The sequence below is a fragment of the Oreochromis niloticus genome, linkage group LG5 (genome assembly GCF_001858045.2).
Source record: "Oreochromis niloticus isolate F11D_XX linkage group LG5, O_niloticus_UMD_NMBU, whole genome shotgun sequence".
NCBI classification, from domain to species: Eukaryota; Metazoa; Chordata; class Actinopteri; order Cichliformes; family Cichlidae; genus Oreochromis; species Oreochromis niloticus.
Window position 1 is genome coordinate 30,248,018 of NC_031970.2, and position 17,503 is coordinate 30,265,520.

Consider the following 17,503-nt stretch of genomic DNA (forward strand, 5'->3'; position numbering starts at 1 on the left):
ACTGGTCGTTTCGCGCAGCGTTATCTATAAGATTCCTTTTTGCTTTGAAATTATCTACAGAAAATAACTTGGTCACTTGATATTCAGTCCATGTCTCACCTATAAATTCATGAACTACTTGCACAGATTCGTGTATACACAGCGCAAATATGAACAATGGCCGTTTCTTCCAAATTCTTTGCAGTGAAATGAGGCATGAGGTACTTTCTGTGTGTCCTGCTGTCCCACAATCATTGTCTGGAAACAAGGAGGCACCATTGAAGTGTGTGTGTGTGTGTGTGTGTGTGTGTGTTTAAAATAGCAAGGATTCAATCAATGTTGATGGCTTTGGCTTGTGTTGGCTCTTTCGGGCTGTGGAGCTTGTCTGCATTGAAAAGGGTTTTTATGCACAGGTGCACCAGTAAAAATAACTGGTCATGTGTTGCTTTACTATTAGTTGATCTTGACCAGGTTTGATTGTAAAATTATAGCTGTATTGTGTAATCTGATTCAAAGAAAATAATTGGATCGCCATGCTACCGACGTAAAAAAAAGTTATTCAAACTTTTTTTTTAGCAGCTTCTTGCTCAAAAACATGCTCCTCATAATCTAGCTCAGGCTTCAAAGCTGTTCCTTAAATACCCCTACAACTACATTTTCAAATATTAGTCATTTAACTTTGTGTGTTTGGTCGTGATGATCCCGCCTCCTTCACCCAGTCAGCTGAAGTCATCCAGACAGCAGAGTCCTCTGTGGATCCAGCAGGGGGATGAGCTGCAGCCGTCTGTCTGTCCCACTAGGCTGTGTTGCTGTTAGCATTCCCTCCTGGAGCTGCTACCGCTGAGCATGCGCTCGGCTCGTACACACCACTGGACAGAAGGGACGCTTCTCATCAGCACACTCACGGTGAAGGAATGGATCGCTGAGCCGAATGTTCTGAAAGGTAAGAGTGCTAATTGGCAATAAATAAATAACGCATTTAAAAAAACAAAAAAAACAAAAACGAAAGCGAGTTTATCCACGTATCAATGAATCTGACGGAGACATTTCAGTATATAATGCGCAGCGCTTGGCAAGTATTTGACGTGCAAGTAACCACCATCCATTATTAGAAGTTACTAATTAAAGGTCTGTTGATTAGTATGGATAGATTTCACATATTAAAACACCTGCTTAAGTTTTTGAAAATGCTTAAGTTTAACTTTTACGCAGCGTATGTTAAACGCAAATTTAGAACCTGATGTTTATGAACTATTATGACTGCACATAGCGCCGATTGCATCTAACTTAATGTGTTGATTGGGCTATATGCAGCTTTGTATGCAGAGTTCGTGTGTGATTAAAGATGCTGTTGCGCATCGCTCCGCGCGCTTTTTGGCACAAAGTGCTTCACGAAATATCGATTTAGCAGAGGAATCTGGGTTTTATTAGAACCTCCGGCTGTGTGTGGGAGTGGGTGCTTGACACAGTTACGGGCTCCGAAGCTCTGTGTTTTCTCCCACGCTCCTGAGGGAGTCCTCAACGCGGTCCGCTGGAAACATTTCACCGCGCGCATCAAAGTGTGGCTGTCTGTTTGGATTGTGTGTATGCCTGCGATGCTTAACAGTTTGTGTTTTGCTGTGTGCTCCAACGGCCTTGGGGACATGCCCAAGTCCTAATCTCACAGCCCGCCAGCCTCCAGTTATTACTGACCATACCTACTTCACCTTTTTTATTCATGAGGGTAAGTTACCACAAAATCTATATTTTGGCCTCATATGCACCAATTTAAAACTTAAAGTTAAGATAGACTTCTCCCTGCACTTTATTTTGGTTAAGTATCAGCAATTTAAAACATTTTAGGCAAAATAAATGTCTTATTTTTTCTGTGGTTAAATGTCTGAAAAAGATGTGATTGCAAGTCTGCCTTTAAAAATATTTTTAGATTGAATGAACAGTCAAGAAAACAATCTGAAAATTGATGATGGAAAAAGGAAACCCTATTAGCTGCAGTTAGTGGTCCAGATGTATTTATTTTCAGAGGCGCAGAAGACAAACAATTTAAATTTGCTCTGGGCGGAGTCAGACTTGCTGTCTGCCATTATAAAGTCAAATAAATAACTTGATACTCGTGCAATCTGCGGGCTGCGTCATGCAGCTTCTGTCTCAGTGGTTAATCGTGAGCAACACTTTGTCAAAGAACAAAAACACGAAAAAAAAGATGTGCAGAGGACAAAGGACGACTTTGAAAATGAAACTAGATGCAGCAGGCGAGATGAGGAGTAACAGAGAAAGGAGGGGGCTGGTGACAACAGTGTGGAGGTGGAGGAAAGTAAAGAGAGAAAAAGGGAGAAGTCTGATGAAAGTGTTTGGTCCGAGCTTTGTCTCCACCATATGGTCCCTGTGTTCTGCTGTGAACGGCTTTGATTGTGAACATGAAGGAGAGAAAGCAAATCCTGCCGAACACATGAAGGCAGAAAGTGTGTGTGTTTGTCCATGTGTGTGTGTCTGTCTATGTTGCCATCTCACCAAATTGATAAACTGTCTTCTAACTGGCTCTTTTGCCAAGTTAAACAACCTTATGAGCTTTGACTAGGAAGCTATTTGTCCCATATCTCTCATTCACAACACACATCTTCTCTCCTCACCTGTTCTGCCTCTTCCCTCAGCTTAGGTTTTCTATGGCTGGCTATTTCAGGTCCATATTTTGGCACTGCAATGAATTATTCAGGTAACAGGACAACATAAAGGCCCTCAGTAGGATGCTTTGCTCAAACCTGAATTACCCCTCTGCCATCTGGGAAGTCTGCCTGAATAATGGATTTGTTTCCCCAATACCAAGTTGTTTGATGGTCTGTAACTGAAATGGCAATAGGTGCACTCACAGTGTGTGTGCAAGTTAACTCCTCCACTCTTCCCAGCCATCATTTAAAGAAATGAATGCATTAAATTGCTTGATTATACTCCCCATATCTCTCTTGAAGCATTCTCTGGAGTTCTACATATTTCATGCCTTCCCGATTGCTTTTTTTTTTTTTTTCTAGTCTTTTTTTCAGCTGCATTATGAAATGAATGGAAATATTTATGACATGAGGAAAAATATAGCTATAATCTACCATAGAAAAAAATGGATGCAACTTAAACAGCGGTCATAAATTAAAGATTATAAAAAGCCCAGACAGTCGATCAATAAAGCAATCAAATGGACGCAGACCATTTACTTTGCCCCTCGGTGCTTGAAAACTGTGGTGAGACACTACAGTACTTACAATATTATGTTGTAAAGGGTTTCTTTATGCACAGTATAAATTGTTTGGTTCCCTTTTGTATTGTTTTGTATCCTGTTCAAGTGCAAGCAAGTAGAAATCAGCTAGTTTTGATTCCTACAGTTTAAATTTATTTTGACACCAACTTGAATTTTCATGTCATTTCATTTTCAAGTCACCAGAAAAAGAAATGCCACATTTATCAAAGTCTGAGGGGTCTCTAATGAACACAAGCGGATGCACAGATAGTGACCCCCAAGATTAGCAGTTATTTTGTAGGTGGAGTCACGGTTAAATTTCATTCAGTGGAATAGTGAATAGCTGTGTTTTTATTCAAAATAATAGGAATCTGTCAAAAGTCAGATCTCCACAACTCCTGAGGAAGTGAATAACGGTACGAACAAATGTAAGATGCTGATGATCGTCGGGCTGGAGACGCATCTCTGAAGAGTCTGGACTCCACCAATCCACTGACAGACAAATGAAGGAAACTGAAGACCTTGTTACCCTCCACAGGAGTGATCAGCCAACAGAGATCAGTTCAGGAGTGGGGCATTTAATAGTCGCGGAGGTCTAATCAATGGAAGGTCTCTCTCACATTGACTAACGTTCAGGTTTATGAGTCCACCATCAGAACAGTTAACAATTGTGTGCCTGACAGGGCTGCAAGGAGAAAGCAGCTGAACATGATCCAATCTGTGAAACATGGTGGTGATGGTATCATGGTTTGGTCACATTTCGATGGCTCTTAACGAGGCTCACAGACACTGTTAGAGCGATGAGTTCTGAATCGTGCTCTCAAATTCTAAAATACACAAACGAGATGAACTGAAATATTTAAGAGAGAGTATGCATGCAGCAAGACAGTGATGCAAGACATACAAGTTGCTGTGCAAAGAATGGACAAAGAAGAATAAAGATGATGTTTTGTGGTGGCTAAGAAAAAGTCCTGATCTTAATCCTTAAGAAATGTTGTGGAAGGACAAAAACATCAGAGGATGTTTTAGGTCATATTAGTAAAATTGTATTGATGATTCATCACAAAACATTTTTCTTGCTGATGCTTCCTCCCCTTTCCACTGTAACCATTGTTGTGATGTATGTGATGCAGTTGAGATATTCAGAATAAGTGGATCTTGAGTAGGAATGGTTTTATAAAATGAACTCATAGAAGTTGTATTGTGCAGTGTTCATGCTGTCATATCTACACGTGAGGTATGATGGAGATGTACAGAACAACTCAAACTAAACTAAAAACGAAAACATTTTAGTTGACCAACATAAAATAAGAACTAGACTTTTGAAACCATATTTTAATCTAAGTTTAAGGACAGATTCACTCAAGGATCTAGACTTCAGTTTGGATTTATTAACGTTTCATCTGCTGGCACACAAATAATGCCAAACATTTGCACCACTGTGAGACAGTCTGGACTTTCATCTTCTCTTCTTTCACCTTTTTCTCCGAGACCACTTACTGTCGGCTCAGCAGGCGTCCTGTTGTAAAACTCTGTGTGTGTGTGTGTGTGTGTGTGTGTGTGTGTGTGTGTGTGTGTGTGTGATTGGTGGTGACTAGAGAGAGAGCTTGATGTCTCAACAGGAGTCTACATGATGCACATACACACACTCTCACACTCACATCGTGCTGGTGGGTGTTTATTATACCGTCTGAACGTATATGTTCTGTGTTCTCATGCTAGCTTCAGCCTTTTTGTGTTGTTCTTCACCCCCTCACTGTAGACTTCAGTGCTGTCATTCGTGCTCTTCTTCTTCTTCTGTGCTGCTTTCCTTTGTAATGTCTTGTGAGAATCAGAGCTCTTCCAGCTTGTTGGTGGCATTCTTGTGATTAAGCTGCCTTTCATCCTTTTTTTTTTTTTTTTTTTTTGTACAAAAGGTTGAATGATCAGATTCCTAGAAGCTAGATTTTATGATTTTCCCAATGCAGTGATTGCAAAACATAAATGTAACATGATTACATTCACGCTGCACATACTGATCACATTATCTTTTTATTTTAATGCGACTTTTTCTGTCCTGCTGCCACACTGACTCACTCAACAGCAGCACAGGCAGAAACTTTATCCTCTCCTCGCACTTTTCTTTGTTGGAATTTCTAATCTGATTAGATTTTCAGGTATCTTGCATAACTTTATAATTTAGTGGAGGAAAAACACTTTTACTCAGCTTCTAGCTCAAAAACAGTTTTTAAGATGTAGAGCAGCCTACACATCAACCCCTAATGTTGGAGATTGTGTACAACATCAGGCTGTTTTAAATGTTTCCAATAGCCAGCCTGAGTGTATGATATGTTGAGATTCTCCTTAATTTTAGCGTGTGATTTTAACCACCAATTGGGAATACATGCATCGGGTAGCATGTGCTTTGGTTAGTGTTTAAACTAAAGAAATAGCTTGCATCTGAGTATAGCAGCTACAGTCTTCATCCTAAGGAGCATGTGCATGAGTGCTTTTCAGCTAAGCCCAATCTCACAGAAACATGTGAAACACGTGAGCTCTTAGAAACACATTACACTGTGAAATGTCATCTATGAGCCCGGCTGTGGTGCATGCATAAATCCCTCAGAGGGGACGTTGCATGAACTTCAGGGTAGCACAAATCAAACCAAGCAATGTCAACCAGTGTCCCCGGGTTTGACTCTCCTGTGGACTTGATGGACTGTTTATAGGAAACGATCATGGTTGCAATTGTATAAAATAGCACATGTAAATTCTCTAACCCTTCATGGCAGGGCTCATCATGCTGTCACAATAAGAGCTGACTTCCTGTGGCTCCACATACGTGTGAAAGGGATGAAGAAAAATCCAAGATCTAATTTTAATTTCTTCTAACCTCCCCTTCAAGGCCATCTTTCTGTGTGTCTTTAGACTGCTTTCATGGCTGCTGCTATTTTTAGATTTCTCCCTTTGAGTTTTCCTCTTGCAGTACATCCATGCTTATCATCCAGTGCTGTTTGCTTCTGCTTAGGCTGCCACTGGGGTCATAAGAGTAATGTATTCAGTGCCACTAACCTTCTTATGTATTCATAAAAACATCATTTTCTGCAGAATTCCCATTTAAAAAAAAAAAAAAAAAAAAAAAAGATCCAGTGCATTTCCCATTCATGTATGTTTCTTCCTCTGTTCTCACTAGCCGTGCCACTTTGAAAACCTGTTACATCAGCTTGTCTCAGAGGAAAAGCAAGATTAACTTTCATCTTTTTAATCTTTGTCCTGCTGCTTCTGGGAATTGCTGATGTGCCTAGCTGTTTAATTATACATGCCATATAGTGTCTTTCACACACTGTCTGGTTTCCCACACCAGAGGGGAAGAGGTTGCAAGGCATCGCTTAGATCTGTGTGGAAAGCATTAGCTCTGAACGTGGTGCATGGCTTTGCAAATTCACCTGCCCGCTGAGGCTTTGATGCACCGTTAGAAATATATTCATTATACTGACAGATTATTGTCTGATGATTAGAGGTTTTGTGCTGGAGTGTTGCTTAAAATTTGTCCATTTCCTACATTTCTCAAAATGACTTCACACAAACAAAAAAACACAACAATCCTTTTTTTAAAAATTGCATTTTGGAAAAACTATTTATTTTCAAAATAAAACAATAATGACAAAATCAGAACAAAGATATATCAGTCAGATTGCTATTTTTTCCCCCCTGTGTTTGGGGCTGTTGTCTATTGTTTATGTGGTTACGTTGAAGGCTTTTGTTAAAATAACAGAAAAAATATATAAATATATATAAAAAAATATAAAGAAATATTTATATTACTTGTATGTGGTCATGACATAAAAAAATTAACAGAAAACATCACACAGTCATTTTTATGAACTAAAGACTACACTATACAGTTGGACTAAGGCTTTTATTGTGAAAGTCTTGAAAAATATATGCTTATTTTGAGTTTAAAAAAACAACAACAACAACAACAACCAAAAAACAAAACAACAAAAAGTTGGCTGTCTTCATTCACTTTCTCTTTGGGAGCCAAACCACTCATTCTTCTCTGATATCTACCTGGTTAGCTATTTAGCAGTTAGATTTTTGGTTTCATGTAGTAAATGTTTTCATTGGGTGAGAAGTCTGGGGTGCGGGTTGGCCTGATGAGATGCTTTTATTGTGGCGCAGAGCTGCTGTAATGTGTGCCAAATGTTAATTTTACTGTAAGTCTACAGATTCTGAGGTTTGTAACATTTAGGTTTTTTTGTAATTTGGCACTGTTTAGAGAAACTGCAATCTGACCTTGCTGGGACACCTGGATCCTCCAGACCAGCAAATTGCCAAAACATCTGCTTTTATAGAGGTGCTCACACTTACTGATGATCAGTTAATTGAGTACATCTGATTAGTTACCCTTTTAAGTCCTATGAAAGTAGTTCTGATGTAGCATCCAGGATTTTGGAAACTGAATCTAACGCCATGTATTTTAGGGTATGATTTTTGACAAATACTTAGGAATATTTAAGTAGCCTTCATTTGATTTTTTGCCAAGAGTTTGACAGGAAGATAACCACTGCCAGGTAACCAATCAGTACCCAGGAAGAAACTGCTTTCCAGGCTCTAACTGCAGGAAGTAATATTCAGCTCACCACATTATAGTCTTCTTTATTTTACCCAAAGTGTTAGGACATAGCTCACTTCACATGCATCCAACATTCCATGAGGAAGAATGGGAATTTACTGTGCCAAAACAATTGCCAACCAGAAATCCAGAGTGTGTCTGGCTAACTCTGAAATTGCCGTCCTTGCCTTGGGCTTTCCATGCCTGCACATGAAGTGATGGAAATGTCCCGCAACATGACATCATTTTAAAAATATAAACTACAGCAGATTGAAATACCAGTCATCTTTTCACTGGAATAGCCTTGGCTCAATTTACAACTTTAGAGAACACACAGAGCGCAATGTCACAGTTCTCAGCACTACCTGTAGAGTTCAGCTGAAAATGTGTCACTGCGATCAAGCTGAACCTCATTACCCTGTCCCAGGTTTGAAGGGAAAAGGTGTTGCCGAGGTAGCCCAGCCACTTATCAAATCTAGCACCTCAATGTGGCCTTTTCCTGGCTCTCAGCGTGCCGGGGCCTGAGTGAGAATACTGCCTTATTATTATATTGTTGCAGAGCCAGAAAATGGACACACACACACACACACATACATTCACAGTTACCTGGAGAACTCCCCGGTGTGCAAGTTAATTAGCAAAGCATCTTAAGAAATGCACCTGGTTTCACACTTGCTTTCCTCTAACAAAGGGATAGGGACAAAGCGCGGCAGTGCTGGTTTCTGAATTCAAGCAACGAACGCCAAATTTGACTCGCTCATTCTCCTTCTGATTGGCATTTTTCAAAGAGGAAGCAAATTATTAATAAGCAGCTTGTGAATAAAGAGCAGTGTGAAACCGCGCGTCGTTCTCCAGGGTCAGACATGAGTCACTTTGGTTCAAGCAGGAGGGGCATACTGATTGATTTTGTCTGCATCACACAAATGCCCTTTGAAACTGAGCCTTTTAACATATAGAGTGATGAATCATATTTAACTATAAAACATACCTTTACAGTAAGACAAAAGAGCACAGTTTGAAAAAACCCCAGAGCCACAGTTCTTTTAAAGCAGAACACTATAAAGCCTGTGATAACAGTCCCCACAGAAAAGCCTTTCGAGCAGGTTGATTTTCTGCTGTAATTTTACGCTCTGTAATATCTACACCTTTCCTGTGCTGAGCGTCTAACCCGTGCAGTCATCACGCAGCTTTTCACTCAGGCAATCATGAGTGGAGTCTTTGGGGACTGAAGCAGTCTTTTGGGGACTGGATGCAACCAGGAAACCAGCAGCAGTTAGAGGAAGGCTGATGTAAGACTGCCACCTCTGCTCCCTGGGACATCTTGTTTACCGCTGCGTCTGGTTCACCCTTCTTTTCTACTTCCTTCCCTCACTCAGGCGTTTGCTGTAATCTGTCTCTCAGTGCATGCACACTTTTAAAGGTATGAATTCATTTAAATGGATTCATACCTTCCCCTTGCTACAATCAGACAGTCTGTGGACGATCAGGCCAGCTGGAAACCTCCAATACGAGTCCAGCAAAGTTGCTGCGAGAGTCTGCGCTCTTGCACACCATCAGTTCTTCACTCAGTTTTTGTTGTTGTTTATTTTTTCCCCCACCAAACCCATGTTTAGTTCTTTCCCCAGTGGCCCCTCTTTAATTTCTCCTTAAATCCCCACGAAGAACAGACAGGAGACAAATTAAAGGAAAAACCCGAACCCTTGACCCCAACAGTTTCATCCTTTTTATCTGTCACTGCGTCCTCGAGGGACACTTTTACAGTCGAAAGTTGATGCGGGAATCTGCATCCTTTCTGGCTTAGTCAGTGCTGCCATAACTTAGATTTCGTAGAATTTGCTTATATAAATTAAAAGAGTTTAATCACAATCTCGAAATCTCGTGGGACTTTGATTTCCTTCCACACTGAGTTGTTTGTATTGCCAAGGGAAAAAAGGGAACGCACGAAAGTCAACAGAGTCATTGTGATATGGATTAAAGACATGTTATTCAAAACATCTGTAGCACAAGGGTTTTACCGCTGCTGGCACTGTTGGCTCAAAGCTGAGCAGAGAGCAGGAAGCCCCATCACGACACTTATCACGACCTCTGTCTTTTCCGCAGGAATGCGGCGCGTTTCAAGGTCTCCGATTTGTTGCTGAGAGATGTTCTGACTACTGCTACTCTACTGCTCAGTGTCCCGCACTTCAGCGCCGGGGTACCTGTGCCCTCATTAATGTAGTTCCTTGTAGTGTGGTTTCCGCGGTAACGGAGGTGAGGAGAAAATGAGTCTATCACTCAGCTGAATGCCTTGTTACCAGAGCGGAGGTTGATATTTCAGGCTCGACTTGTTGTGCTGGAGTCAGTTTCCCGTGCTCTCGACTCGGAGGCTAGTCATGAAATGTTTTGAGCACCTGATGCCAAGATATTCATTCAGATAGCAATTTAGAGACATACGAAGCCGGGATTTCACTCGTTCAGTTGATTTCCCGCAGGTGCAATTAGTTTCCGCCCCCCCCACAATCAGTGATGAGCGGCTGTGTTTTACACACTGACTTTAATCTTGTAGCTGTCGATGTAACAATGAGATACTGCTGGTGTTTATCAGTAAGGATAGGCTGTGTCTGTGGGCACACAGAGGTTAACTATAGTTAACTCTTTAATATGGTGCGCTGGAAAACTCAGTTTTAGTTAGGTGAAGTAAAAACTGTTCTTTAGAAAAAAGGAAAACACAAATAGTTTCTTTAGTTTTAGTCTGTGTCAGTATAATTCTTACTTTGTCTAACATTTTCCAATCCATCAGGGCAATTATTTGAGCTGTCATTTTAGCGTTTATCCACATCGGCAGGATCACCCGTCAAATCTCATATAACAGGCTTAAAAAGTTGCTGGCTTTGCCCCGAGAATAAGGTTTTAAAAGCGTTACATAAGTGGATTTCCTTGTCATCTTTCGGACTCACGTTGTTCTATCACTACAATCATGAACACTAGGCACATAATAAATTTAGGGTATTTAGGAAAGGCAGCTCTACCCGCCTTTGCCCTGGCCCTAAAATGACCAGTATCTGTTTTAAAAGTGATCGCATTAAAGGTCTGCATTATGATTGGTTATGATTGGTTATGTCTGGAGTATTTTACAGTCATTCCTTTGGGTTTTTACAGTACTTTAAGGGAAGTAGTGTAACTCTTCAAATTACACCCTGATGTTGGCATCAATGCTATGTGTATGTCTGTATGTATGCTTGTCAGCTGGCAAAGGCTTACCAACACTTTCCAATAAATATGCCCCTTTGGTGCCAGAGCTATTTTAAATGCATTATGTGGTCTGTTACAGCTGGCAGAGAAAAGATCATAACCAATTTTGTGTAACCTGCTGAGTGTGTTGTATTTACTGATCCACTGAGAACAGTTGATTGCTTGCAGGTCTGATTATTTAGCTCCATTCAATTTGGGTCATTCCCCAGAGCTCCAGTACACATTAGCGATGGCCTGTTGCGGCGGACTGCTGTTCTGGCAGCTTGTGTTCACATCTCAAGCTGTGGCTGAGTCAGAATGGTAATACTGATAGGAGACAGAATGAAGGATGGATTGATGCATAATGCAGCACCTGCTCAATCTGCAGATGCTGGAGTTAATGCATGCAAATGTGTTAGACAGACAGAAAGAATTCTTCTTTTGGTAAACATGGATAAGTTATGATCTCTGTTTTTATCCAAAGTTATGTTGTGATCTCTGTCATGAGAGAGAATAATGTGTTTTGATTTTCTCCTGCACAGTTCATTTCTCATCTGTCTGCATTGTGTTCCCTTCTCCGCAGCGCTGTCACAGAGCTGTTATTCATCCCTGCATCATGGAGGATCGGCCGGGTGCATCATGGGAGCTCATCAGCAGTGTGACAGATACAATATATGAAGACTGAGAGGTCGTCATGGAGACTGGCAGCTACACCTCAGGCCCGGCCACTACTGATGGGGCTCGGACAGCGGCTGGGCTGGAGGGACTCGGAGTCCTTCAAGAGCGAGGAGGAGGCGGCTCTTTCAGCACCCCTGCGTCCTGGTACCCTCCGTACTCGCTGGGCTTCCAGGTGTCGCTCACCGCCTTCCTCATGCTGGAGCTGGTGTTGGGATTCAGCAGCAACCTGACTGTGCTGGTGCTCTACTGCTCCCAATCCAATTTAGTGGACTCTGTGAGCAACATGGTAACCGTCAACCTCCACGTGCTGGATGTGGCGGTGTGCGTGCTGTGTGTGCCCCTCACTCTGGTTGTTGTTCTTCTGCCTCCGGGACCCAACCTGGCCTTGGTGTGCTGCTTCCACGAGGCCTGTGTCACATTTGCCAGCATCGCCACAGCCATCAACATCCTGGTTATCAGCTTGGACCGATACGACATTTCGGTACGACCGGCCAACAGGCTGCTGACGACACACAGGGCGGCGTTGCTGCTGATCGCCGTCTGGATCACCTCGGTCGCTGTGTTTTTTATCCCATTCTTGGAGTTGCAGTGGTCCACTGAAGAAGAAGCAGGGGAGACGGGGCAGGAGAAATCCTTGCCTTTGTCCTCGTATGACATTAGTGCCACTGTGGCGCCAGCATGGCGTAACCGGACCGTACTATGTGTTGGTGGTCAGGGCTTTCACACCGGCCCCGGTAGGTATTACCATCTTATCCTCCAAGTGCCCATCTTCTTCACCACTGTGGCAGTCATGTTGTTTACCTACTCCAGAATACTGAGGGCTTTAAACATCCGCATTGGCTCCCACATGAAAAAGGGCCAGCGGTTCAGGGGCCCCTCCTGCAGGGGGCGCCACAAGAGACAAAAAAAGCAGAAGCCGGGGCTTATGACTGATGGTGGGGAGTTAGGAGGAGAACAGTGCACTACAGATAATACCAAACAGCTCAGCCACCCTCCCCTCATCCCATCCCCAACCCCGACAGCTACCTCCCCCCATGCCCTGTCCTCCTCTGCTCCGCTCGTCAGCTCTGACACGGGCGCTGCCACCCCCATGCCAGCCACAGTGGGCGTTCAGGCTTCCGTGTCGGCCATCATCGCCCTGCGGCGGGCAGTGAGACGACATCGAGATCGTCGAGAGCGTCAGAGACGTGTCTTTAAGATGTCCCTCATCATCATTTCGACCTTTCTGGGCTGCTGGGCTCCCCTCTCAGTGACCAACGTCCTAATCCTGGGCATCGGCCCCAGCGACGTCCTCGTCAGCCTACGCCTCTGGTTCCTCGCTCTGGCTTACGGGACCACCGTCTCCCACCCGCTGCTGTACGCTTTCACCCGACAGAAACTGCGCCGCGCCCTTCGCGCCAAGGTTAAAAAGAGGGTGGTGTCCCTGCTCCAGGTAGACCCTTCGCCAGGTGGGACTGTTATACACAACTCCTGGGTGGAGAACCGAAAGACCAGCAGGCAGGTGCGTCTAGAAGCGAGCGAAGGTACCGAACGCTGCCTGGGAGAAGCCCTGTGAGACTGAAACATGCAGGTCAGGCTCCATAATGAAGCTCACCGGTGCGAGAAGCCGGTGTGAGAAATGTGCAAATCATATTTTCACCTTGGGGAGATGTTTAAATGTAACCACCAGCAGCAAGCACCTGCTACACTCTCACCTCAGCGCAGGCTGCAGTGGAAGCAGGGTGTCACAATCACTGTGGCGCTCACAGCCTCTGCAGAGAATCATTCAACACACAATGTACATAGTTTGCACTCTGTGAATCACTGAAGTCTATTTACATATGGAGCTGAATAATAGAGCATCCTCATAGTGGTGCTTACATAACCGCTCCAAAGAATGTGTTTAGCCAGCAGAAGATATGATCTGTCTTCTCCCACTTAAAGCCTCCAAGGCTTTAAAAAAAAAATGTCGATACACTTCAAACATAAATTCTTTGAATGTATTTAATATTATCTCTGCCTTAAAAGTTCCGCTAAATGGTATACTGTGCATTCGGAACAAAAAAAAGGGAGCATGTCAGATACTTAAATGGAAGGCTCAGTGACAGCTGATGAACTTTGAACTTTTCAGGGTCAGCCTGGGGAGAGACAATAAAGAACAAGTCAGAGGACAGTTAAAAGTGTAAATTAGTAAATCAAGTTTTGCTTTAATGTGAGTGTATCGTGTGTTAAGATATTAAAGCGCTTACATAAGATTTCGCAACACTCCTTGATATAAATGCAACACTTTTGCCCCCCCAGTTTATAGCAAATGGTGTAATATATTATTTTGTATTGCAGTCTAGCTGTCTCCCCCTGTTTCCACTTGTTATGCTAAACTAAGTTAACTGGCCGCTGGCTGTAGATTCGCATTCACTGTTAGCATGAGAAATCTTCTCATGTGACTCGTGATGGGAAAGAAAAGACACAGATCATCATTCACAGATACTGTGTCTATTCCAGGTCTATAGTCTTAGACTGCATTTTATATGTAAAGCTGTTTAGAAGAAAATTCATGTAAATGATGTAAATACTGCCCACATGATGAAACAGAAGTTACTTGGTTGTGTGCGGTTATAAAACGACTTTCCTAGAGCAGAGGAGTGATCCAGCTGCCTCGCCGCTGTGTCATTGCACCCAGACATGCGGTCCCAGCTCCTCCCAGAGGTTGTCAGGAGTGTAACGGTCACCACAGCCGGGCCCTGACAGCTTGCTGGCATTATAAAGAGTAGTGTTGACTTTACCTGCTTGTGTCATTCATTGCAGAGGCCGTGTGATTTATCACACTAATAATGCATTAGTGAATGTTAACAAGTGAAAATATATATTATATGTAGACCAAGAATATCTTTAGAAGTTTTCTCCACAGTGTTTTTATGTGAATGTGTCACAAAACAGTGAATTAAAAGAATGAATGTAAAACGCTGAGTTTTTCTTTCGCGCTCATGTTTGTGTGAACTGTGTTGCGAGTTTGTTTGAATTTCCGGCTGAGGGTCAGAGCTACTCAGACTTCGTCCAAGTTAAAAAAAACAACCTGATAATGTGAGGTTTTACATTTCCTCACTAGGTTTTTTTAAGCCTAGAGGAATGACATGAGGACAACGTGCAGCTCTGTACATATAGCCTATATACTCACTCAGGGCTATGCTGCAAAAGAACATAATGTCCCCACGGACTCTCGCTAACACATCAAGGAATCTCTGTATGTCCATTTGGTGAAATTGCACATAAGAGCATACAGAACAGAACAGAACATAAGAACTACATCCAACCGATCTCGAACTTCACAATGAACTTCATCAGCAAGTATGATCAACACAAAGATATGATGCGCACATGCATACAGAGATTCCTCCATTTGTTGGTGAGACGAACAGTCGCTTTAACATTTGCTTTGTGTGGTCTCTGTGTTGAACAAACAGTACATTGTGTTTGTGGATGTGTTCATTTATCACCATCAGATGCAGCCAATAATGAGTGGGTAGTGCCATTTACATGTGATAATTTTAGTATTGTCTTACCACTGGTTGGTGTGCTAAACTCAAACCTCAGCGCTGGACTGCTTATAGGCTTTCTCATGTGAAGATGTGCTATTTCAGTCTGTGCATTCATGTTCAGTAAAGGTGCCCTCTGTAGGAATGCAGGCACCTATACCTGCCAGTGATCATCACATGCCCCTCCCACTGAGCTCTCCTATGGCTCAGTGCGGCATAGCGGCTCAAAAGCTGCCTGCATGTTTGAAAACGTGGCGTGGGCTTCGTGTTGTGTGGGAGGGAGGCGCTACAGACCTCGGCAATATAGGAAAAAAAGAAGGTCATCCATGTGGGATGAAGCCTGCAAGGTAAAGTAGGCTAATTCAGCAGCACTTAAACCTCGAAAGAACAATTAGGCCACTGCAAATACCAGTGACATAATTTTGGTTAAAATTAAATGACATGTAAAATCGTAAATCATTTTTAATTTATTTTTTTATAAATGGAAAAAAAATATAACCTTTTTACACTAATGGAGAGTGTAACATTTACGCTGAAACTCAAGGGTTATTATCTAACATTGCACAGCGGAGTAGGGATATGAGAAAGTGCCCTTTTCTATCCTATGTGCTGTTTCGGGGTTAAAGGTTAAAGCTAATTTAGTTGGACAGACACCAGGAATAAACTGTCGGGAGTGGCTACCCTAAAAGGTACCTCGTTTTTTACTTTTTAAATTAACCATCCATAGGAGAAGATAGAATGCATCCATGTCTCTTGGCCCACAGCGTGGCTACCAATTTCTATAAATCATGTGAGGACTAAGAAATGTAGAGGACGGAGTGTTGAGTATCCGTGCAGATACAATTTTATGGGAAAACCCAGCGTTCTTTCTGGCACACAGTGAGGTGATCACAAGCTACAGTGAAGGATTGCATGTAATGTGAACCAGTAGAAACTGGTTTTATGTGGAATTTTTGGAGCTGATGGCTCTAAGCATCTAAAGTCCGTGTCTCACTTCAGCAGGCGCATGTTTCAGCTCAGTGTTTGCAGCTTTTATGTCTAAAGCTAGTTCTCATTAGAGCATAACAAACATATGGGAATACAGGAAAATGGTTCAGGTGGTGTGTAACCTCAAAACTGAAAAATGTAGTAGGTTTGTGTAAAGAGGAAGACGCATGATATTGTAAAACTGGGGTCAGTTTAAGCTTATATTATATTAGATTGTATTGTACTGTGTATTGGCCTATATACAACTAGCCATACACTGTATGACGCACTGTATGACTGCATACCATAATACGCTAATTTAGGCTGATCTTTCAGTGTATCGTAAATAACATGTTATTGGTAATAGCAAATGGATGCAGGAAAAGTAAAGAATAGCGTTCAAATCTTGTCCACAGGGCTTGTGGCACTTAATGTCCTGTGATAGAGCGCCCTCTGGTGGGGAAGTTGCAAATTACAGGCGTAGATATTTCATGACCGAGTTTGTGGAGCCTCGAACTATACATTTAAAAGCACAGGCTACATGAGATATGCAGTCCTCTAAAGAAGTTAGAATTATTATTGTTTTTGTTTTTTAATCGACATAAACTGAAATGTTCGTGTTACTCAGTTAATCCATTTATGCGTTTTTAAACGGACATGTGCAAACTACCATTAAATGAAAAACGCTCTATTTGTATACGTTACAGTTTGCATTCGTTAGTCATCGCAACCGAAATATAGCGGAACATGTCCATTTTGTTATAGCCGGTAGATGGCGACGACTACACACGCCAGCCGAAATAGCTCAGTTGGGAGAGCGTTAGACTGAAGATCTAAAGGTCCCTGGTTCGATCCCGGGTTTCGGCAAGCGGGCAATGGGCAAATTTTTTAAGTGTTCCAACTCTCTTCATGTAACATTTTTAAGTGCTACTACTTTAATTGTGATTTTAAACTACATCTGCATTTATGGACTTGATAAAGAAGTATGTCCAATGTACTGCCAACTACTAGGCCACAAAAGAGTAGCATCTGGTTCAATAGGTTTTCGAGAGGTCTGGCTAAAACAGTTGAAAATTATGTAACTATGCAATGTAATGTGCTTGTGTTAAATACCAGTCGCAGCAGACAGCAGAACGCACCAGAGGAGCCCCAATGGGACTGCGGTAGGTTTATGGGACCTCCTATGGTACATTTGGATGTTCTGACTGTGTCTCAGCTGTTCTGATCTGTCTGAGTGCCAGCTGGGGTGTGTACAAGCAAGAAGGCCTCAGTCCAAGAGAGCAGGCCTGGGACCACAGGGCATCAAATGGGTCACGAATTTGCGTCATTCCTTTTGAAACC

At 42.4% G+C, this 17,503-nt stretch overlaps 1 protein-coding gene and 1 non-coding gene across 2 annotated transcripts; both read left to right on the plus strand.

The window, feature by feature from the left end:
* The first annotated feature begins 646 nt into the window (after positions 1-646).
* LOC100703794 (probable G-protein coupled receptor 22) lies at positions 647-14,624 on the plus strand. Its single transcript, XM_005450236.4, has 2 exons — positions 647-922; positions 11,590-14,624. The coding sequence occupies exon 2, from the start codon at positions 11,701-11,703 to the stop codon at positions 13,237-13,239; it is 1,539 nt and encodes a 512-aa protein (XP_005450293.1). The 5' UTR covers positions 647-922; positions 11,590-11,700; the 3' UTR covers positions 13,240-14,624.
* A 2,332-nt stretch (positions 14,625-16,956) lies between these two features.
* On the plus strand, positions 16,957-17,029 carry trnaf-gaa (transfer RNA phenylalanine (anticodon GAA)). The gene has a single exon. It is a non-coding gene; the product is annotated as a tRNA-Phe (tRNA).
* The last annotated feature ends 474 nt before the right edge of the window (positions 17,030-17,503 follow it).